Source organism: Rattus norvegicus, chromosome 9 (genome assembly GCF_021556685.1).
Source record: "Rattus norvegicus strain SHRSP/BbbUtx chromosome 9, alternate assembly SHRSP_T2T, whole genome shotgun sequence".
Classification (NCBI taxonomy): Eukaryota; Metazoa; Chordata; class Mammalia; order Rodentia; family Muridae; genus Rattus; species Rattus norvegicus.
This window is the reverse complement of record NC_141542.1, coordinates 12,698,206-12,722,594: the sequence shown is the minus strand read 5'-3', so window position 1 is coordinate 12,722,594 and position 24,389 is coordinate 12,698,206. Positions and strand designations below refer to the sequence as shown.

At 39.9% G+C, this 24,389-nt stretch overlaps 1 protein-coding gene across 13 annotated transcripts in view; it reads left to right on the top strand.

Moving 5' to 3' along the window:
- The first annotated feature begins 9,234 nt into the window (after positions 1–9,234).
- LOC148003317 (sulfotransferase 1C2A-like) overlaps positions 9,235–24,389 on the top strand; it is a 31,182-nt gene continuing 16,027 nt past the window's right edge. The window contains exons 1-5 of one of the 13 annotated variants that reach the window (XM_087568013.1): positions 9,253–9,463; positions 11,017–11,228; positions 15,194–15,267; positions 21,914–22,091; positions 22,440–22,565. In XM_087568013.1, coding sequence (XP_087424139.1) covers positions 21,941–22,091; positions 22,440–22,565 — 277 coding nt within the window. In that variant the 5' untranslated portion in view covers positions 9,253–9,463; positions 11,017–11,228; positions 15,194–15,267; positions 21,914–21,940. Of the gene's footprint in view, positions 9,464–9,839; positions 9,893–11,016; positions 11,229–15,188; positions 15,268–19,274; positions 19,780–21,913; positions 22,092–22,439; positions 22,566–24,389 lie in introns of those variants that run through there. The other 12 variants (XM_087568014.1, XM_087568018.1, XM_087568010.1 and 9 more) reach the window with 12 other exon arrangements.

The following is a 24,389-nucleotide window of genomic DNA, read 5'->3' as shown; positions in this document are numbered from 1 at the left end:
CACAAGTTCATTCAATTCCTGGCACCTACATGATAAATCACAACTATAAATCCAATTCCAGGAGGTGTACAAACAAACATACAGGCAGGCACTCACACATTTCAAACAAAAGATGAACAGAAAAGAATGCATATGTATATGGACTTTAATTAGTTCTGGGCCCTTAGTACCTCTACCTGCGAAGAATGAATCAAAGTTTCAGACCTTTTTTCTTCCAGTGGTAGGTACTGAATAATCCTCAAATGATATCTCAAGCAGAAATATGGTACCATCACTTTAGAATATTACGTGGATAATGTATCGTTTTAAGTAATTCTACTTTTAAAAGGTAGTATTTGCTCTATCTCTTTCTCTCTTTGAGTCTTTGAGGGTGTGTGTGTGTGTGTGTGTGTGTGTGTGTATGGTGTGTGTGCATGTGTGTGTGTGTTATAAAGTGATGTGGATGTGTACAATACACATGTGTGCTATGTTGACTGTCTTGCAAAGGTTATTAAGATTGTATTTAACCATGCCCTTTTGAGTTTTGCATTTGTGTAGTTTTAACATATGTCATATAGGTCCATGGAGGTGAGTGATTAATTATTAGAGTTCTTTAATAATAAATACCACTGATGGGAATACTGAGGGACACTTTTTGGTTCTATGTTAGTGAGGCACATCCGTATTTCATCGAGTAGAAAGGAAGCTGAATGTGCACACTGTAAGTAGCCCAGCAGGTTACACTGCTAACTGTTCTAAGTTAACCTTTAACCTAGGTGTAACACAGATGGAGACTCAAGAGCAATGCAACAGCCTTGTGTATGTGTGAATCATTCACTACACAGAGAGAAGAATGCTGGATGTCTGACTAAAATGCAGTTTAAAGATTCAGTGTGTGTGTGTGTGTGTGTGTGTGTGTGTGTGTGTGTGTGTGTGTTCATTTGTTTCTATGGTAGCAAGCACAACATGGATCACCTTATTCCAGTACAACAGAAACTAGTACGGGTACAGAATTGCTCACAGAACTGAGAGAAAAATAACAAGGACAGAGAACAAGGCAAATGTGGGGACCCATAAAAAAAAGTTCCCAAGTGGTCATCGCCAAAGTATCTCTCATAAGTTGAGTGGGTTGCAATTTAGTTTGCTCATAATTCAAATCTGTGAGCAAAGCATATGTTCTACCTAGATGTGGCCATGTGTATACATTTTGGTCAGGGAACAGTGGGGCTCCTGATTGGTACCAAAGTCAAATAGGGTGGCATTGTTAAGAATTTGCAAATTTTGTGTTTTAGGGGGAAAACACCCAGACATATTGTAAGAATGAGCTTTCATCTTAAAATTAGGTGTAGGGATACTGGGATACTTCAGACTTCTGTGGCTGCTGACCATGCTCTAGCTTAAGTATGGTTCACCAACTTCAGATGGTTTATGTGATTGTATGACATTTGAATTTCCAGGAACTTTTCATAGGGTACATACATGTGAGGGCTGGAGAGGGTGTTGGTACTGTTGGTCCTTAATGGGGGTTGTTTATAATTTGTAAGTAGTTGTGATCAAAGAAGAAACAAAAGAAAAATTCAGGCATCTCTATCTCTCTACCCTCTATAACCCTGTTGCCTTATCTAATGTTATGAGGTGAAACCAGAGAGAAGGGGATAAAAAGTGCGAAAAAGAAGAGTCCACAAAATAGCAAAGACCAAAAACATACACACAGAAACATAGCAGTCACACACATACAAAAACACACACAAAGACACATGTGAGTGCTATGATACTGAAAGTATCTTAGGAATTGTACTCATGAGGTTCTATAAGTTAAACATAAAAAAAAAAGTTCATTGGGGCCTTAGTGACAAAACCAAATCTCTGCTAAATGATGATTCTCTTAACACCCCCAACTAGGCAAACATGCAAATACGCACCAAGCAAGTCATTAATGGTTCATTTCCTATCAACCAACAGGGTGCTCCAGGTCAAAGCACAATGCAAGGTGGCAGGATTTAGACATCGACACTTCAAGAAAGATAGATCATGGTTTACACTAATGAATTCCTGAGTTAGCACCATCTCTTCCCACTTAGAGACTTGGCATGTTGGGAAACATCTGTAGACCTAGGATTTAGAGAAATAATATGTATGGGACCATGAATTTTTCCTGACACTATACAGCCTGTAAATCATAGAAGCGAGACACTCGCGATTGTTTCCAGTCCCTTCTGCCAACCCTCACTGCCTGACATTCAGCAGCAGGACCTCCCTTAAAGGTAACTAAAAGATTCAATGTCTGTAAAGGCCTTGACCACAAGAATTCACATTTTCCTCTTGGGTTATTTGTCTTTTTTCTATCTTTTATGTGACTTCTTTGTAATTAACAACATTAGCTACGTATTACCCCTTATAAATTGTGTCTTTATAATTTGACATATCCAAGTTTCCTATAGAACTTCCCTCTGGAACCAAAAATATATAAATATTTACACTGTTTGAACTGTCACTTCCTGCAGTTTCTTTGTGTTATTTCTTGCAAGGGTTTCTTTGCTCTTAGAGAAATGAATTAACTCATGACTTTTTATTTAACCTGTGGATTTCAGTCACAGACATTCTCAGGAATTCATGTTAATGGTCAACTGGAAAAAGGCATAGCTGTACTTTGTTGAAATGTTACACTGTGCTCAAGTGCCCTGAATTCCAGTACTGATGTAAAGCAGTGCTTTGAGATGTTACTTTCTTGTATACATCATATGTATGTATGTGGAGTGGTGCCTATTAATGTTTATGAAGATTTTTCACAAGTGTATAAATGTGAAAGCAAGAAATGTCAACCTTGGGTGCCATTCTTCAAGTGTAAGCCTCCTTGACTTTGTTATTTAAAAAGTCACTCACTCACTCTCACACACATACACACATATACATACACACACACCACACTGCATTTGCTACTATGTGCCTGTGGAGGTCAGAGGATAATTTGTGGGAAGCAGGTCTCTCTTCCAACCATGTGAATTCCTGAGGATTGAACTCAGACCATGAAGGTGCATGTCAAGCCACTTTACCTTGTGAGCCGGTTTACCCTTATAAGTGCACCCTTATAACAGGATGCTCTAAAACTCATGGACATTCACTTTCCTCTACCTCCAGAGTAATAAGATGTCTGGCTTTGAATACTATAAAGGATGAATGGTAAATTCTTCTAAACATTTAGAAAAGAAACTGTGATAGTCCTCTATCCTCCTTTCCATTTTGGCAGAGTTGGGGATTGAACCTAGGACATCCTGTGTCAAATACTCTACCACTGAGCTACAGGTCCTGCTCTCTAATTCCTGTCAGAGGATAGAAGTTGATGGTATCCTTTCTATTCCAGTCTCTGAAGCCAGCCTTTCATAAATACCACATTCAACAAAGAACAGAAACAACAAAGGTATCTGTCACAAACAAACATTCAAAGCATAAAACAAATCAGCACATTGTCCAGATGTGGTTTGGGCAAGCCTGCCATGTCAAGACATAAGTTGCAGAGGAAGAAGGATCGAGAGTTCAAAATTACCTTAACCTTAATAATGAGCCGGAGGACAGCTTAGACACTGCACAATAGGAACTGTCAATGGAACAAAACAACCATAAAGCACATTTCCCTGGACTTCTTATCCTTTACCAAAGCTTTCCAGTACCAGAGGGATTGTTGTGTCTTGAGGGGCTTATCATTGGTTTACAGGGGAAGGAACAATGAAGAAGCAAGAGTATACTGTCCTTCTGTAGCTACTGATGGTGCTGGGTTTCTTAATGGACAGGAGCAGGTAGAATTATCTATACATCAACACAACAAACATGCTGAAAACATCACATGTAGAATATATCAACAATAAATTCTAAAAGAAAAGCCATATCACACTCTACCACAATCCTAGTATTTGTCCATCAGTCTGTCTGAGTGAAGGCTCCCTCTGGGATTTCTTCATCAATGTTCCTGCCAGCGCTGTCTACAGTTTCAGGCTTTATGGAACACATATCAGGCCTTGGAGTGTGTTCAAACAAGGTATACACCTTCCTAAGCTCCACAGCAATTGGAGAAAAATTTCTAGAAGGATCCAAGGCTCAGCAACACTGGACAGCAGCATGGGACTTCCACACGGTCAGAAGTGGTCAGAGGTCTAGAAACTCAACTTTACTCAACTCACTGCTCAGCTTAGGGCACAGTCATATTCAGGCCTGCAGCCCCATGCCTTTCACAGGACCACACCCACTCCGAGTACCCTGAACAGCCATTTCTGCCATCCCTGCCCTGGGCACACTGGTGGAACCCTGAAACAACACCACCTCAGGATAATAGACCACACACCAAATTGGCTAGGAAGCTTGACCCTTCTAGAATCCTGCCCAACTTCTTGTAATTGCCTGAGGTAGTACTTTCAAATAAAACTACAATCTGGTGGTACCTCTCCCCAGATCCCAAGATCTCAGCTAACACAAGGAGAGTGGTAATTTTCCATAGTATACTGGTAACCAAGTGCTTAGGAATCGCATGACTGACCAAAAATCTGTTTCTGTTGTAGTGATTTACTAAGAAATTTATGTAGATATAAGAGTGAAGGATATTTGCATTTTAGGATAATGTTAAGTTAAATTATTTGTAATCCATAATATATAAGCATGAACTGTTACTAGATAAAAATGTGCATTATCTGTGTTGTTCTGTTGACCTTTTGCATGGTGTCAAACAATATAAGGGGTGGGTGGGATGAAGACATTCAGATTCCAACTTTTTTTTATTTATTTATTAACTTGAGTATTTCTTATTTACATTTCGAGTGTTATTCCCTTCCTGGTTTACGGGCCATCATCCCGCTAGCCGCTCCCCCTCCCTCATCCTCCCCCAATTGCCACCCTCCCCCGAACAATCAAGTTCACTGGGGGTTCAGTCTTAGCAGGACCCAGGGCTTTCAAGCTTTCCAGTTCTTTCTCTGATTTCTTCAACGGGGGTCCTGTTCTCAGTTCAGTGGTTTGCTGCTGGCATTCGCCTCTGTATTTGCTGTATTCTGGCTGTGTCTCTCAGGAGAGATCTACATCTGGCTCCTGTCTGCCTGCACTTCTTTGCTTCCTCCATCTTGTCTAATTGGGTGGCTGTATACGTATGGGCCATTTATCAATGAGTGCATACCATGTGTGTTTTTCTGTGATTGGGTTAGCTCACTCAGGATGATATTTTCCAATTCCAACCATTTGCCTACGAATTTCATAAAGTCATTGTTTTTGATAGCTGGGTAATATTCCATTGTGTAGTAGAACCCCATTTTCTGTATCCATTCCTCTGTTGAAGGGCATCTGGGTTCTTTCCAACTTCTGGCTATTATAAATAAGGCTGCTATGAACATAGTGGAGCACGTGTCTTTTTTATATGTTGGGGCATCTTTTGGATATATGCCCAAGAGAGGTATAGCTGGATCCTCAGGCAGTTCAATGTCCAATTTTCTGAGGAACCTCCAGACTGATTTCCAGAATGGTTGTACTAGTCTGCAATCCCACCAACAATGGAGGAGTGTTCCTCTTTATCCACATCCTCGCCAACAGAAAAACACACATGGTATGCACTCATTGATAAGTGGATATTAGCCCAAATGCTCGAATTACCCTAGATGCACAGAACACATGAATCTCAAGAAGGATGACCAAAATCAGAATTCTTCACTCTTTCTTTAAAAGGGGAACAAGAATACCCTTGGCATGGAATAGAGAGGCAAAGTTTAGAACAGACGCAGAAGGAACATCCGTTCAGAGCCTACCCTACATGTGGCCTATACATATACAGCCCCGAAACTAGATAAGATGGATGAAGCAAAGAAGTGTAGGCGGACAGGAACTGGATGTAGATCTCTCCCGAGAGACAGCCAGAATACACCAAATACATAGGCAAATGCCATCTTAAACCACTGAACTGAGAACGGGACCACCGTTGAAGGAATCGTAGAAAGGACTGAAAGAGCTTGAAGGTGCTTGAGACCCCATATGAAAAACAATGCCAACCAACCAGAGCTTACAGGGACTAAGTCACTACCCAAAGACTATTCATGGACTGACCTTGGGCTCCAACCTCATAGGTAGAAATGAATAGCCTAGTAAGAGCACCAGTGGAAGGGGAAGCTCCTGTTCCTGCCAAGATTGAACCTCCAGTGAACTGGATGGTAGGGGGGATTGCGGTAATTGGGGAGGATGGGGAGGGGAACAACCATAAAGAAGGGGGGGGGGGTTGGGGGATGTTGGCCCATAAACCGGGAAAGGGAATAACAGTTGAACTGTAAATTACCCAAGTTAATAAAGATGAAAATATATATATACATGAAATGAAAAAAAAAAGAAATTCACGCATTTTTTTATGTTTTCCAGTTTAGTGTAATAAAGATTTTTAAACTATATCTTTATGATTCTCTGAATTTCCTCAGTGTCTGTTGTAATGGCTCTCTTTCACATCTCTAATTTTCCTAATTTTGATTCTCTTTCTTTTCTGGCTAATTTGTCTAAAAGTCTGTCAGGACTGTTGATTTTTTAAATGAAATAGTTCTTAATTTCACTGAGTTTTAGTGTATTGCTTTTTTTGTTTATTTCTATCTTATTAGTTTGATCTCTGTGTTTGACTATTTCTTTCTGTCTGTACTTTTGGGGTATTGCTTCTGCTTGTTTTTCTAAAGTGTTCATGTGTATCATTTGCTTATTAATATGAAATCTTTCCAAGAGTTTTTGTGCAGACATGCAGAAAGTCAGAATGACCTGGATAGATAGTCTGCATGCTCTAAGAAAATCAGATGTCAGCCCAGACTACCTAGTAAAACTATCAAACATAATGAAAGATTAAAGAAAAAATATTTCACAGTAAGGACAAATATCAACAATTTCTGTCCACCAATTCATTTCTACACACGGCACTAGTTATAGACCAAAAGAAGGCACAATGAGTAAATAATCCCAAAATAGGTAGGCAAAAGATGATTAAAAAGTGAGTCAGGAACACAAAAACAACAGGAATTCATAAATACTCAATAATAACTGTTAATATTTTTAATTTCTTAATAAAAAGATACAGAATAAGAGATTGGATTGAAAAGCAGGATCCTGCTCCCTGGAAGAAGCACACTTCTCCATCAAGGACAGTTACCATCTTACAGTTAAAGAATAGAGAAATGTACTCAAGGGAATGAGGACAAGAAGCAAGCAGGCTAACTATTTGATATCTGACAAATATACTTCCAACAAAAACTAATTAGAAGATATAAGGGAGGAAGCTAAATACTCATTAAAGGAAAAAACTACCAACAGGATGTTACAGTTTTAAACATTTCTGTACCAAATGTAAGGGCACCCCCTTTCATACTACAAACACTACTCTATCCAAAATTATATGTCGAGCATCACACAGGCATAGTGACTTCAGGACCTACTTCTAACCAATAAGCAGGCCACCCTGACAAAAGCTAAACAGAAAAACTCTGGAGTTAATTACATCATACATTGAATGGAGCTAATGGGACTCTTACAATGTTTTACCCAATCATTAAACACTAAATTTTATTTTGGCAGTTAATGACATTTTATCCAAAACTAAACACAGTATTAGGAGAAAAAGTAAGTCTTCATGAACATAGGAAAATTGAAATAACATCTGACATCTCATCTTGTTAGTGCAATTTTATAATTAACAGTTTCTTGTTTATCTTGGTTATCTTCCAAGTACATGAGACAGAGACTATAAGATTTATTTGATAAGCTTTACAGAACAATATCTGAGTAGTTATTAGTCTATCTAACCCTCTAAGCTAATCTGACTACCTCTCAGGGAAGATTCCCAAGATACTTGCATTTTAGTATTGATTTGGCTCTCTCTGCTCTGGGCACTTTTCCAGGTATCACTCGGACTCTCTCTTTGTGTTGACTTTTCTTTGACCCCTTTCTTTACTCCTCTCCACTCACTGGAATCGGAAGTCCACCTCTGTTCTCTCCCCAGCTCAGTCATTGGCTGATCAGTTTTCATTGACAAATCAGAGAATAAATGGGGAGAAATAAGTATATATCAGCGAGACAGGAGATATTGGAATAAGCATTACAATGCCATGTCTGGATTACAAGAAGTTACGGGAGCAGAGAAATCAACATTTGAATACAGTCATGCCTATCTACTTAGTGTGTTGTAACTGATTTCACAGTAAATAGACAACTGCATACTTGCAAAGTTACCATATGATCGATCAGTAAATCATAACATATTTATCATATGATGCTGCCCAATATATACATCTGGTCTTTAATGTTAAGTTTAAAGTGTACCACAAAAACCATGTGCTAGAAACAATCATCCCACATTCATGCATGAATGCTATTTAGAAGGGTCCTTGAAAAGTAAATAGGATTGGGTGAGAATACATAAAGCAAGAACTAGAATGTTTCCTGCTCTTCACTGTGTGATACCTCTGCCTCAGAGGTCACAAGGTTCTCTATTCTTCATTTCATGATAAATTACCTAGTCTAGGCTATTTTGTAATAGGAAGAGAAATCAAACTAAGACCCTGCTATGTAGAGGGTGCCACCACTGAAGGTTTTCAGGATAACCATGTTTACCAGCCAGTAAGTGCATCTGAATGGACAGAACCAAGGGAGCACATTGTCCTATTGCACATTCTTTTATCTTACCTGTCTCCAGAATTCCACTGTCTTTTACAGAAGCAGGAGATAGGACTATATACTCAACCCAGGAGTTTTGGGCCATTTCTCTTAAGATTTTGAGAGCGGTAACAACACATGCAGTGTCAAGTTTTAAAAATCTTAAGATTTTTAACACTTCTTTCTTTGCACACTCCTCCATGTCTGATACAGTTCCTAGTAATCAACCAATATTTAATGAATAAATGGCCATCATCACTAATTACTAGAACAATATCAGTATTTCTTTCCATCTTTTTATAGAATTCAAAGCCTCCTATTACCTGTTCATAGAACCTTTTGGCTTTCTAACTAGAACATGTTGCCAGAAGCTACTAGACATCACCAATAGCCCCCTAAAGTCTGAAAAGACATAAGTGTAGTGCACTGTTCTCCCTCCCTTGAACAGAGGCCCTCAAGAAGAATGTTTCTGTCACTTTCCTCCCACATTGAGAATTAATTCAGTCTGCATGCTCTTTCCTCTAGAGGACAAAAGTCCAACCCTGATTTCAAACATATATGTGGCCAATACTATCAAAAGTAAACTTATTAATCATAATACAATATGGCAACACTGAGGGGTGATTTCCTGAAGAAAGCCACAGCATTCATGCCAAGATGTTCTGGTGCCTCCAGGATGGGGTCAAAGTGTGTGGATTCCTGTGCTGCCAGTTAACCTTGGATCAGGGAATTCACTAATCTGAAGGAGGACCTTTGGAAGAGACTGTTAGAAAAGCAAGACGTGCATCTGTTCTGCTTAGTATCCTTACAGACACATACTGCTTGTGCTTAAACACTAACTGTAAGTAATAAAGATAGCATATAGCACCGACTTTACTTAGTCCTTTAAATGAAATGCCATTAAACACTGAATAGAAAATATGCTGTTAGGCTGAAGAGATGGCTCAGCCATTAAAGGCTAGGCTAACAACCAAAAATGTAAGAAAATAGATTACACATTTTGAAAGATGAATAGGATTGTTGGCTCTTCAATTGACAAGGGCAAATTTCAAATGATGTTGGCTAACAAGAAAAATGTTATTTTTCTTTAAAAGAAGTTGTTTAGAGTAATTTTCTTTTATGTTTGAGTGCTTTACCTGTGTCCACAGAAGCCAGAAGAGGGCATGGGTCCTGTGATTGGATTTACCAATTCTTGTAAGCCATTTCAAGTGTGAAATAGTTGCATGCAGTGTATGCAGAGACACCAAGACACAGGACTATCTACTACAGGGTAATTAACTGGCTTGATGATCTTGTACAGGTGTTATACCGGTAACCACATCTGCTCTGAGTTACTTGATTCTTGCACCAGCTGTGTCATTTCCAGAAGTCAGCATTTTATAGCTGTCCTCTATATCTGCTGGCTCATACACTCTTTTTCTATTTTGTGAGCAATTGGATAGTTCTTCTCTGAACTTGTGCTAAAATTCTGCAGTGAGTCCATCTGATCTTTGGCACTGGTTATTTGGGACATGTTTTATTTTTATTATTTCTCCAGTCTCATTACTAAGTTATGGATCTCTTTAGCTCATTTGTTTTTTATTGGTTTAATTTTGATATGTCAAGTGTTTCTAAAAATTCATCTGTTTCTTTCAGGTATTTTAGATTAGTGGAAAAGAGACTTAAAATATGTTCTTATACTTTTCTTAATTTCATTTATATGTTATAATATTTCCTTTTTCATTTCTCATTTTATTATTTGGGTCTGTAAAAACACACATGCACTTAGGCTTTCATTCAGGGCTTTCTACATGTGAGTTCTTTTTACTTTGCTTAGATTAACATAGAGTTTGCCAAAATATTTTCAGATGAAACTTTTAATTTAATGGATTCTTTGTAAACTTTTTTTTACTTCCATTTCATTAACTTTTGACCTCTTTTCATCTACTGGTTTGGGGTTTGGTTTGTTCAAGGCTTTTGGATGTATGATGAAGTTATTGATTTTTTGATCTCTCAATTAGATTTTCATTAAGCATTCAAAGCTGTAATATTTCATTGTGTTCAGATAGAATGCAGGAAGTTATTTCAATTTTCCTGTGTTTGTTGAAAGTTGCTTTTTGTTCTAATATACGGTGAATATTAGAGAGATTTCTTTGTCTCGTTGAGGAGAAAGTATAATTTTAATGTTTAGGTAGATGTGCTATAAGATATATTTTGTCCTTTTGCGTTTTGATTTCATTCAGTTCCAATGTTTCTCTGTTTAGTTTGTGTCTGGACAACCTCTCAGTTTTTGACAATGGGATACTAAAGTCATCAAATGTCATTGTGGTGGTTAATCTGTGGATTTAGATCTAATAGACAGTATTTGTTTTATGAATTTGTGTTTAGTGCATTTATGGTTATAAATATTTACAGATTTTCTTTTCTAGAGGCTCCTTTACTCGAACAATGGGCTGTCAGGAGTGACTGAATATTTGAGGACTTTTACCATCTTTTCCCCTGGCTTCTAGCTGCCTGTTTCAACTGTGGCAAGCTGTATACCATTTCTGTTTTCTCATTTATTGGCGTCTGGTTGGTGGCCCACAGTTTGTTGTGTGGTAGAGGAAGCAAATAGAGCTGTTGGAGGGGTGAGTGTCACTTTAGTTCATCACTGTGACCATGAAGGAATCAGTTGTAATCAATGCTCACTAAATACATATGCCAGGTTATTAGAACCTATTGATTTATCTCTTTTGCATTCACCCTCAATACATAGCTGTTCAATTAGCAATATCACTCTTATATGGGATAAAGAGTCTAGAGTGACACTTTGAGTGTGAAAATAGTAGCATGCAACGTAGGATATCTCCACACAGATACTAGGACACAGGGTCTTCTGCTACAGGGCAATTGTGACTTGCGAGTCAACAAACAAAACCTCTTTAGAAAGGAGGTGGTAGAAGACATATCAGCCATGGAGGAATTACAGTATCAAAAGATGAGTTAAGCTTTAATTTCATGGCTAAAGCAAGTTTGGAAGTTGCCAGAAGAGATCTAGTAAGCTCAGTTTGATCTGAGGTTGCCAAGAACAACATCAAGGAATTTAATTTGCCTTCTTCATGCAAATATATATATATATATATATATATATATATATCTCATGGGATGATATGAGTATAAATAAATATATACATAGTTTCTTCGTCTAAACTTTTGTTCTGTCATTCTTCATATGTGTGCATCAATGAATATATTCTGGAAAGAAAGGGAAAAAGCCAGCATTTGTAACTACTTAGTCTGTGCTGGGTCTGTCTTTCTCTCTCTCTTTATTTCTTTTTAAATTTTATTTTTCTTGGATATTTTATATATTTACATTCCAAAGGTTATCCCCTTTCCCTCTCTCCCATACCTCCTCCCCCTGCTTCTATGAGCATGCTCCCTCTCTTACCCACCCACTCTAACCTCAGAGCCCTGGTTCCATGTTTTTAATCTAACAGTACTGATTGGAGGTAGTTAGCATGACTCACATTTTATAGATATAGAAAAGAAATCTCTAAGAAGGTTCCACTGGATACCTGAGGCCATGCAGCCAGTATTTTAGTTTCTCCATTACTGAACCCAAGTCTTTTTACTTGCCAACAGAACAGGACCCAAGTAACTAAGACTAGCTCTTGTGGTAGAAGAAAAACAAAGATTCTTTAGACTCGTGTTCTGAAATATCTTTTTAAACTCACTCATGTTTTAAGCTTCTTTTTAATCACAGTTAAGGGGAGATTGGGAATTAGTTTACTTTGTGAATCCTGGTGGTTAATAATTTTTTAGTTTGGCACACCTTAGCATCACGAGTCTTAAAAGGTAAATGAGGTCATGGATGTAAGCCTCATGTGCCAGGTTTGAGTAACTTTATAAGGGCTGCACTCATCTAGGCACAGGGTGCTTTGAGCAAAAGGCTGAATGTGTCAGCTTTTGAGTTATTTTTCTTTTTGAACATAAGCATGGCAATACTCTTGTTTTTCCCACTTTAAACTCTATCAGACTGGAGAGGAAGAAGACCACGTAGCATGGGGACTCTGCAACAAAGCCAGGGCCTGCACATAGTGGGGAAGCAGGTGGTCTTAGAGAGGGAGGAGCAGTGTGTTTGCCTCTGTGCATTTCTCTAAACAGTCTTGAGTCTGAAAGTACTTAAGGTAGTGGAGATTTATAGAACAGTGATCCCTAAACAGTGAGACTTACTTCCTCATTGGCCAGATGCCAAAGTTTGTTTCTTGTAGTCGTGACTCTGTTGATTAAAGCTCTAGCTGATCTCGTTGATTACAGATTGTTTGAGATTGATTGCTAAAGTTTGGGTATATTTGGCATAGTAGAATTTGAGCATCTGTGCTTGCCCTATACCAGAAATACTTTCTTCCTTCCTCTAAGTGTACCTTTGTACTTACCGAACACTGGGCAGTCCAGCTTTTAGACTGGTGAAAACTAGAGTTTGAAGGTAAGAACACAGCTTATCTGAAACATTTGGCATAACTTGTTGGTGTATGTTCTTAGTTCTCAGACATACAGGTGCTAATGTGTAAGTGGTGTAACTCAAGTCAGAAAGATCCTAAGTCTTAAGAAACCTAAGAAAAATAATAATAAAAAAAATCTGAAGCTAACATTGGCTGTGTTCAACTTAGAAATTCATGCAGACACCTTTCCACAATACCATCTCTTTGTGCATACTGTACTTTTCCCTCACAAAGACTCCCCTCCTGTCAGCCATCTACACTGCTCTGGCTATGACTATTTCTTCACCACACTGGACCTTCTTTCGTTAAGTCTGTGGACACCATTCAAGCTAGGCCTATAAAAAAAACTGGACCAGGTCTCCTGCTTAGGGAAGTTACTTATATAAGCAAGTAACCATAGCACTGTGGCATAAGATCTGGGAAGTTCTCATGTAAATTTAGATCCTCTTGCAGCTGAGGGTGGAGGACAGTTATGATTTCAAATCGTGTCTGGAGGACAGTGTGAGGACCTGTCTCAGAAAACAAGATGAAAGGTTAACTCTATGGAAAAGACTAGAGATTGTTTCACAAAGGAGGCCACAGGGACCTGGCCTCAGAGGACGAAAAGGAGCCTGCCTGGGAAAGTCTGTGTGTCTATCTGCCTTACTCTAAAAATAGCAGTGACCACAGCTGAGACCACCTATAAGTAGAAGCCCAAGGAAGCACTCTTTTTCTCTTCTAGCCTGCATGCTGTGGGCTGTCAGATGGCAGGTGTATTTCTACCTGTGTGCTCCTTGACCTTCTATGAGGTTATCAGAAGTAGAAAGTGTCATTCTCAGTATTTGATGTACCCAGTCTGCGAGGCACTGGTGCTCAGTAGCACAGGAAGCTGCTTTCAGTTCTTCCCCTGTGATCTCTGCTTCTGCTCAGCAGCAGAAGTGAGGTTTGTGCACACATCAACTCCAATTCTGGGAACACATTCAAACTTGAGAATCTGATTTCAGCTGGGTGTCTGTGGCTTTTGTATCACTGTAAGATAAGGCATTCAGAAACCTCTATTCCTCCCCAACATTGTCAAGCTGGGCATGGTGCACACTGGGCAAACCTTTACTACAGAACTACACATCAGCCCCCACCTGACTCACTGTACATACTTCCATGGCCTCACTCAGCCCTCAAATCTACCTTTATACCACACAGACTCTATTAATGAGCTGGTCTCTGTCAACTGAAGATGTTCAGTCCTTACCTCCAGGTCATAATTTTAAACTTATTTAAATTCAGTTACTTGTTTAGTCAAGTAACAAAGAAACACTAAGACAAATGAATAATTTTCTTTATTTTCCAATGTTCAATGAAACAGCAGGTCTCTGAGCTTTAACTGATCATGCTATTCTGCTCAGTTTTAAAAAAAATTCCTACAAAAAAGTCCCAGATCAAGGTGTCTGTCAGTATGGTTTCTCAAGGCCTTTTCCTCTGTTTGCAGGGGGCCTTCTTTTACTATGTCCACACATGTTGTTCCCTGTGTACATCCCTTGGTATTTCTCTGTATGTCTAAATCTCTTCTAAGAAGAACCCTAGTATGATAGAATTGGAGCCTCATCTCAACTTAATGACATCTTCAGGGCCCTGTCTCAAACTGACACATTTTAAAGTAAGAAGATTAGAGCTCAACATGTGAATGTGGAGGCACACAGTTCAGTCCATCATATCCACCAATGCTTTTGCAATATTAGTTTATGCAAATAGTTTGCACTTGCTCACAAATTGAGCAGTTTAAAATGATGCAACAAGATGTGGTAGTACGTATCTGGAATCGCAGCATTTTGGAGGCAGAGGCAGAGGCAGAGGCAGAGGCAGAGGCAGAGGCAGAGGCAGAGGTAGAGGCAGAGGCAGAGGCAGAGGCAGTGGCAGAGGCAGAGGCAGAGGCAGAGTCAGAGGCAGAGTCAGAGGCAGAGGCAGAGGCAGAGGCAGAGGCAGAGGCAGAGGCAGAGGCAGAGGCAGAGGCAGAGGCAGAGGCAGAGGCAGAGGCAGAGGCAGAAGCATACTTGCAATTTTGTATAGGAAAACAAAGGATGAATTAATTAACTCAAACTTTTTCCTTTATTCTTATTTTTTTTGTGCCAGTGTAGGTCTGCTTCTGCCCTTGAGGTATCCAGGTACCATTGTGCACTGAGCAGGACTGAAAAGAACAAAGTTTATTCTGGTAGGTGGATTTCACAGGGTGTCAGTTGGAGTGAATGCAAAGGGATAAATAGCCTTCTTTAGTGATGGTTTTCAGTGAAATAGCTCTCTCTTATTGGGCTTATTAAGGGCTATATATACCTCGGTGAGTAGGTAGGAGTTTTCATACTGAGGGTATATTACTGGCTGGTGTTCATATGTTTGGAATGTTCATTTACCTGTGGAGGACTATTTGATTCCTGAACATATCCTTACAGGGAAAGAGGAAGGATAATCTGTAATTTTGCATGACTACCTCAAGGGTGGCAAAAATGGGGATCATAGGGTTTATGTGCACAGGGAATGCACACCCAGAGCAAGGAGGAAAACAGTCCTACTCCTGCTGGTGTCAGGATGAGATTTTCAAGGCTTCGACACATCAACCTTACTCTTGCTCTGGATGGCTCCCTTGGTTGCATGGCATTCCAGACTCACAGGTTTAGTGCTTTGAAACAGTATTACTGTAACCTAGACTGGCCTCAAAGTCACACTCTTTCTGCTAGCTTCCCTCATATTGCTTGCCATCATACCCTACTGATTGTTTTAACTGTTTTTGGTCAGAAGTTTGAGCAGATTACAGCAGCTAGGTGAAATGAAGGTCTGCACACCAAGAGGCTTGGGGAAAACATCCCACCTCAGTTCATCTGCTGAACATCAGCCTTCTGTTCTGTTGTGCAGGTGAAGGACTGAGGCTGTTGCCTCCAATTTACTCTCAGCTTCTAAAGGCCTTGAAATCTATTCCCTTTTGTCTATGAGCTGGTAGAGGGAACTGCATCATCAATATACTTTGAGGACTCCCATATCCACCACCAAAGTTCTACTGGAGTTCAAAATGAGAATGTGTTTGGGAACTGTTATACTGAATACCAAAATTTATATTTGAAAAGGACACTGTAGACTTGCAGACTTGCACTCACATGTTGCTAATAGGGGAATGTGCTAGTGGAGATTTGTCTTTACAACCTCGTAGTTCTGGAAGCCATGTTAGGCTTCCTATCTTAATAGATATTTGGTCATTCAAAGATTTCTGGCAGGGTTGAAGACTGATTACAGTCTCATAGCCTATCAGGCTGTTTAACTCTGAAAATACATATTTTATTGGATAGTTATCAGATAGTATACAAGCTAGCCAAGATATAATATACATTTTAAGCCTTTCTTAAGCTGGAATGGATAACTAAATGTTCTGTTTAACTAAAAAAGTGATGGACTGGGTGTTGAGTATATCATATGCTTTATAAATTTTAGAATGGTAATAATTGTACTCAATTTATATATAAGTGAAAAGGCTTTTTAACTGGACAAAAAGGGGGAAATGTTCTGGTTTGCCCTGGAGTTATCTGTATTTTGATGCTAACTCCACTGCCCCAAGGACAGCTGCCTAGTCACGTACTCAGGAATCAGGTGACTTCACTAGAAACTTCTCCCCATTGAATTTGTAAAATACAGGTGAGGGGTAGGTACAGGATAGAAGGAGGCCTGTCATTGGAGGAGAAGGAAGGATGGGTGGGAGAGAAGTTTGAAGGAAGAGTAGGAGACTGGAACAGAAAGGAGAAGAGAGCGAGAGAGAGAGACTCGCTGGCAGGACAATGGACACTGATGTAAAGATCTCGCTCTGTGTATTTACAGGTTGTTACTAATGTTCCTAAGGGATGGATGGTACTGGGATTTGTATGTTTAGGTGGGCAATTATATCTTAACAATTGGCTTGAAAGAGCGTACCTCTGAACGGGGAGCCTCGTCTCTCGCTCCAATCATGGGGTGGGGTGCCACCAGGAATCACGAGTAGCCAGTCTTGATGTAACAGCAAGAGGTAGCTTTTATTAACGAGATCCCTATTAGCGGGATCCTGGGTCGATACGTATCTCACACAGGAGACAGAGGAATCGACCCCGAGCTTCCAAACTCGGGGGTTTATATAGGGGAGGTTAGGGACATTTGCGTGGTTACACATGATTGGTCATTTCAAATGGTGCACACTTACTTTCGGCTCGAAATTACAACAGCAAGGAGTACATGCTATCTAGCAGCTCAGCAGCTCGGGTAGGGTGGCTCATCTCACTCAGGGAGATGACTCACTTCTGGGGAGTGAAGGAAGGGGAGGGGGTGGCTACGGATGATCAGTGTCCTTGGAACTGGTAGCTGGTTTGGCAAGTCCTATCTCTGGCTCTCCCTCAGGCACGTCCGGCACTGCACATCCTGACTCTGACAATGAGTAACCTTTTTAAAACTCTATTTCTACAGGCTCAAAGAAAAAAAAAAGAAAAGGACAAAAATACATTAAGTAATAACAATTTCTGTATTAGTTTTCTTTGTGAATATGGACTTATTGCATGAACATCTTAAATTTCACGCACACTTGTAACTTAGAAGCAATTTTTAAAGAAGTTTTATGAGATTAGTAGACAGATACTAGCTGAGGTCTTTATCAAACCATTGATTTAGAATCTTGTAAGCCTTCTTATATTTAGAGGAATGATTATTACTTATGCTAAACCTGTGATGTGAATTAAAAGGGAAGGACCTAACATGGAAGGTATGTTAGAAATGTCAGTGCTCCAAACTAAGTGAGTGAGCTTACACTTGCCACTTCAGAACCAAGGAGACTGGAGCAGGAGGATTGTACATTCAAGGCTACAGAGGGAGCTATGGGCAATCCTGGGATATGTAGAGATCCTATCTACTCTTACCTTAAAAGAAAAGAAAGGAAGGGGAGATGGCAATACTCTATCTTCCTCTGCTGAAGCTGACTATATCACATCTCAGAGTTTTATGGGAAGTACACCCTCTCTGCTATACTACAACTATAGCTGCTGCTTATATTGGAAATGTTTTCAAGTAAAACCGGGTCTTCATTTTCTAAAAGCACTGCATCCATTCCAGAGAACTCAACTTTCTCTGGGAACCTGTCATCCTGATATTTGGTCTGGCCAGCCTGGACAGTTTTTGTTTCTCTCATTCACTGTAGTTTTCTTTACACAATTACTAACAATTATTCACTGTTACACTTTCCATAAATATTCTTTCCCTCTAATGTTCTAGGCTTAAAATTATATAACAACTAAAAACGAGTTGCTTATAATAAATATAATAGTGGTACTCACTACTGTAGCAGTCACTGAACATTACCTTGCTATGCCTCTGAGCAGCAGTGGTAGATGTGCTTTGAAACTACAATAGCCACTTACTCTTGAGTATTAGAAGATCATTCATCCCTCCTATTCATATATTTGTAAGTTTCTAGGTATAGCAACCAACCACAAACAGTGGAACAATGTGTCTCTCTCTGAAAAAAAGACATAAAGTAGACTGTAAGTACATGAGAAGTTATTCATTATTAGTCATGAAGGAAAAGCAAAACAAATCTATTGGGATGGAGATTTAAGGGAGATACATGTCAGTGATTAGAGAGTACTATATACTACTGGTAGACTTCTTAAATGATACAGCCACTGTAGGAAAGTTCTATGACAATTTCTCAAAAATGAGAACATACTATTTTGCATATCTGCATTGAGTCATGAACCCAAAAATATGAATGTAGAAGCTTAGGTATTGTGCATTGTTTATAGTACAATAGTTGAAAGGAGGCACTCCAAGTTCCCGTGGACAAGGAAATGGATAAACAAACCACACTACAAGCAGGCATGCAATAAAAGTTAGCATTAATTGGGAAGAAAATCTGATGGCATGCCACAATACAGCCGATCCTTAAGAATATTCAACTAAATAAAATAGCTATTCACAAGAAGACAAAATGAACTTACTCTAAAGCATCTAGAGTTTAAGGAGATAAAAAGGAAAATAGTGGTAGCCTGGCACTGAGATTTAGCAGTAGTGGGCTCCTAGCTTCCATCTAGAAAAGTAAAATGTTTTCAGGAGATGGAAGGTGATGGTAGACATAGAACAGCAGGAATATTATTAATGCCACTGAGCCATCCACTTATGATACTTAAGAGTCATTTTCATGTTGTATATGCTTTATCACAGTACTTTAAGAATTCCATTCTGGGCCCCCACCAGCTCACTGCTCCCAAACCCCATGGGAGCGAGAGCTCACCGCCTGGACAGGTGGGCATTCCTGAGACTGCAGAGCGGAAGAGACCACCAACAGTGCGCACACCTGCCCATATCCCTGGCACCAGAGAAAACTGTATACGGCCTCTGGGTTCCTGGAAATAAGCGCACAGGAGCAGCAGGTCCCCTGCCCCTGAGACACCACCAGAACCTGAAGGGACCGACCAGATAAACAGTTCTCCGCACCCAAATCTCATGGGAGGGAGAGCTAAATCTTCAGAAAGGCAGACACGCGTGGGAAACCTGAGGAGACTACACTCTGCTCACATTACTGATAACAGAGGAAAAAACAAACGCCATCTGGAACCCTGGTGCATGGAAGCTCCCGGAAAGGGCTGTGCAGATAATCCTGGTTGCTGTCCCCCCGGGGAGCTCATAAGCAACACCCCATTAGCAAACTTGAGCCTCAGGACCACAGGTAAGACAAACCTTCCTGCTCCAAGCGACGTGCCTGGTGGACTCAAGACAGAGGACACAGGAATAGCTGAAGACCTGTAGATAGGAAAAACTACACGTCCGAAATCAGAACACTCTGTTCCCATAACTGGCTGAAAGAAAAAAAGGAAAACAGGTCTACAGCACTCCTGATACACAGGTTTATAGGACAGTCTAGCCACTGTCAGAAATAGCAGAACAAAGTAACACTAGAGATAATCTGATGGCGAGAGGCAAGCGCAGGAATCCAAGCAACAGAAACGAAGAATACATGTCATCATCAGAGCCCAATTCTCCCACCAAAACAAACACGGAATATGCAAACACACCAGAAAAGCAAGATCTAGTTTCAAAATCATATTTGATCATGATGCTGGAGGACTTCAAGAAAGACGTGAAGAACTCCCTTAGAGAAACACAGGAAAACATAAATAAACAAGTAGAAGCCTAAAGAGAGGAATCACAAAAATCCCTGAAAGAATTCCAGGAAAACACAATCAAACAGTTGAAGGAATTAAAAATGGAAATAGAAGCAAACAAGAAAGAACACATAGAAACATCCCCAGATATAGAAAACCAAAAGAAGAGACAAGGAGCTGTAGATACAAGCTTCACCAACAGAATAAAAGAGATAGAAGAGAGAATCTCAGGAGCAGAAGATTCCATAGAAATCATCGACTCAACTGTCAAAGATAATGTAAAGCAGAAAAAGCTACTGGTCCAAAACATACAGGGAATCCAGGACTGAATGAGAAGATAAAATCTAAGGATAATAGGTATAGAAGAGAGTGAAGACTCCCAGCTCAAAGGAACAGTAAATATCTTCAACAAAATCATAGAAGAAATCTTCCCTAACCTAAAAAAAGAGATACCCATAGGCGTAAAAGAAGCCTACAGAACTCCAAATAGATTGGACCAGAAAAGAAACACCTCCCGTCACATAATAGTCAAAACACCAAACACACAAAATAAAGAAAGAATATTAAAAGCAGTAAGGGGAAAAGGTCAAGTAACATATAAAGGCAGACCTATCAGAATCACACCAGACTTTTCTCCAGAAACTATGAAAGCCAGAAGATCCTGAACAGATGTCATACAGACCCTAAGAGAACACAAATGCCAGCCCAGGTTACTGTATCCTGCAAAACTCTCAATTAACATAGATGGAGAAAGCAAGATATTCCATGACAAAACCAAATTTAAACAATATCTTTATACAAATCCAGCACTATAAAGGGTAATAAATGGTAAAGCCCAACATAAGGAGGCAAGCTACACCCTAGAAGAAGCAAGAAACTAATCGTCTTGGCAACAAAACAAAGAGAAGAAAAGCACAACAACATAACCTCACATCCAAATATGAATGTAACAGGAAGCAATAATCACTATTCCTTAATATCTCTCAACATCAATGGCCTCAACTCCCCAATAAAAAGACATAGATTAACAAACTGGATACGCAACGAGGACCCTACATTCTGCTGCCTACAGGAAACACACCTCCGAGAAAAACACAGACACCACCTCAGAGTGAAAGGCTCAAAACAACTTGCCAAGCAAATGGTCAGAAGAAGCAAGCTGGAGTAGCCGGATGTAGATCTCTCCTGAGAGACACAGCCAGAATACAGCAAATACAGAGGCGAATGCCAGCAGCAAACCACTGAACTGAGAACAGAACCCCCGTTGAAGGAATCAGAGAAAGAACTGGAAGAGCCTGAAGGGGCTCGAGACCCCATATGAACAACAATGCCAAGCAACCAGAGCTTCTAGGGACTAAGCCACTACCTAAACTTTATATATGGACTGACCCTGGACTCTGACCTCATAGGTAGCACTGAATATCCTAGTAAGATCACCAGTGTAAGGGGAAGCCCTGGGTCCTGCTAAGATTGAACCCCAGTGAACTAGATTGTTGGGGGGAGGGCGGCAATGGGGGGAGGATGGGGAGGGGAACACCCATAAAGAAGGGGAGGGGGAGTTTCCTTGCTAAACATAATCCCTTATGTTGGCCCGTAAACCAGGAAAGGGAATAAGACTGGAACTGTAAATAATACTCAAGTTAATAAAAAAAAAAATAGAGAAAGAAAAAAGAATTCCATTTTGATCTTTTCTCACAGGAACTAAACCTTCTTCCCTGAGACATCATGGCCCTGGCCCCAGAATTGAGCAGACAGACAAAACTGAAAGAGGTCGCAGGGATCCCACTGATGGATCCAACTGTCAACAACTGGAGTCAGATTCAGACCTTCAAGGCAAAGCCAGATGACCTCCTCATCTGTACTTACCCTAAATCAGGTAACCTGGTAGAGTAGTAGCCCCAGCCTCATCCTCTGAGCTATCTGAACTCCTCACCTAAGTTAGAACTACCTACAGTTAGAAGCTGGCTCTTTTTGTCCCACAATGGGTGCTACTTCACATGTCTTATCCCTGGGATCTTGAAGCTTAGTCTGTACCATTCATTTTTCTTGGGAAGAGGTGAGATTTGTCTCTACTTTTTTACCTTTCCCAGAGATCCAAAGTATTTCTTCTATAGCTAACAAGATCCTGGTTAGAACAGAAGGTAAAGCCAACATCTGCATCCACACCCCTTCATTAGTATATTTGAAGAATAATCTTCTAACTCAATCTTTATGGTCTTCCCAGGGACAACATGGATTCAAGAAATTGTCAACATGATTGAGCAGAATGGGGATGTAGAGAAGTGCCAGAGAACCATCATTCAACACCGACACCCTTTTATTGAGTGGGCTCGGCCACCCCAGGCTTCAGGTAAGAGACCCTGATTCCATATATGTTCCTCTTCTGTCTAATCTCTGTCCTTGTCCCTTCATCTTCTCTTTTTCTTTCCTATCCTGTCTCTCTCCCTCCCCCTATTTGCCATTTGGAACAGCATCATGCTGTATATTAGTCCGGCTTTGAACTCACTGAGATTCTCCTGCTTCTGCCTCCTGAGTGTTGGGTTAAATGTATATGCCACCCTTTCCAGATCCATTTCTTTTCTGTATTTCTACCAAATGTGAATCAGCAAGGAAGATAGATGCATATGAAGGCAAAATTCTGCCTAATGTTCTCATTATACCTTTGCTCTGGTCATGTGTAACTGCAGAATAGAGGAAGGAACAGAAATCTACTCATCAGCAGCTCACAGCCATCTGCTTTCAGTACTTTACTTTCATAACCAAGTGGTTTCTGGACAGTGTCTTATGATTCAAAACACACACACACACGCACACACACACATACACACAAACAGAAACACAAACACATGCATGCACACACATATACACACATACACATATAAACATGTGCACACATACACACACATACACACATGCACACACATATGCATGCATATAAATACACACACATACACATGTACATACATACATATGCACACACACACACACACACACACATGAGGAGGCAATTACTTTGTTCAATTGAAAAGCTATTTTTCACGTAACTTTAACTGAACATTTTTCTTTTCATACATAGTTTCTAGTCTTGAGATTTCCTTGCTAAACATAATCCCTTATTGTTGTGAAATCAACTTTATCAAATTCTTAGTTCAAGAGCAGTGTGTGGCCAGACTCTTCACCAAAATATAATATAATAACCTCCAGCCCATCTCTCCATAGAGCAGTTCTGCGACCTCATGAGTGGGCCTCCACACTCTACTCTTTTTTTGGCACTGTGCTCTTCCAAAATTTCCCCAGAATTGTCTGTGAAGCTTTGCTTACAGCATTTTAGGACTTTTAAGCTCAAATTTCAGGACACATTATAAATCTGTCATGAAGCTCATCACATTGAGTCTATAGTTAGGAGCACAGACAGATGCTAATGTTTTGCTCACCTTTTTCTATTTAGTTTAATTTCCCATTGGGCTGCCAATCTGTGGGTGAACCTTTCTGGAAACCGTATTATGGATATACACACCCAGAGATACAGTTCATAGTCCAGTCAAGTTGACAATGGAAAGTAAGCATTATACCTTGTCACCTTCCAGACCTCATATCATAGAAGTAAGGTGGAACGCAAGTTTACAGCATGCCCTCCCGCTGTATGTTTATAGTTAAATGCCACTTATTATCAGTCACAATTCTAGGTTTTTAAAAGTATCTCTGCTCCTTGTTTGACAGGTTTTCAGATTATTCATATAAGAGAATCTTTACCATTTTCTGTGGATCACAGTCCAGATTCAAATGTGCCACCTAACAGAATGATTTCATGCAATCTTTGAAGCAATGCAGGACTAATTCTCTAACTTCTCCACTGCCATTATTTGAATAGCCTGATTGCTAGATTAAAGGAAAGACCTTAGGGACAGTCTGCAATATCTTTATTTCATCTTACCCCATTTTAACTCAATGATTCACAGAGAAAGTCCCTACAAGGTTTGTAAATAGAAGTGCAGAAATTACAAATCATGTATCAGAAAGGATGTAATAGAAGAAACATCACTGCACATAACCAGAGAGAAGTTTTTGATATGGCTGGAAGGGAGGTGAAAAGAGTCTGCTCACTGTTTCTTATCAGCTCTGGCTCAATAGGACAAATTTGGTTATTCTTGGCTTCAAGGTCATTATCCTCAAA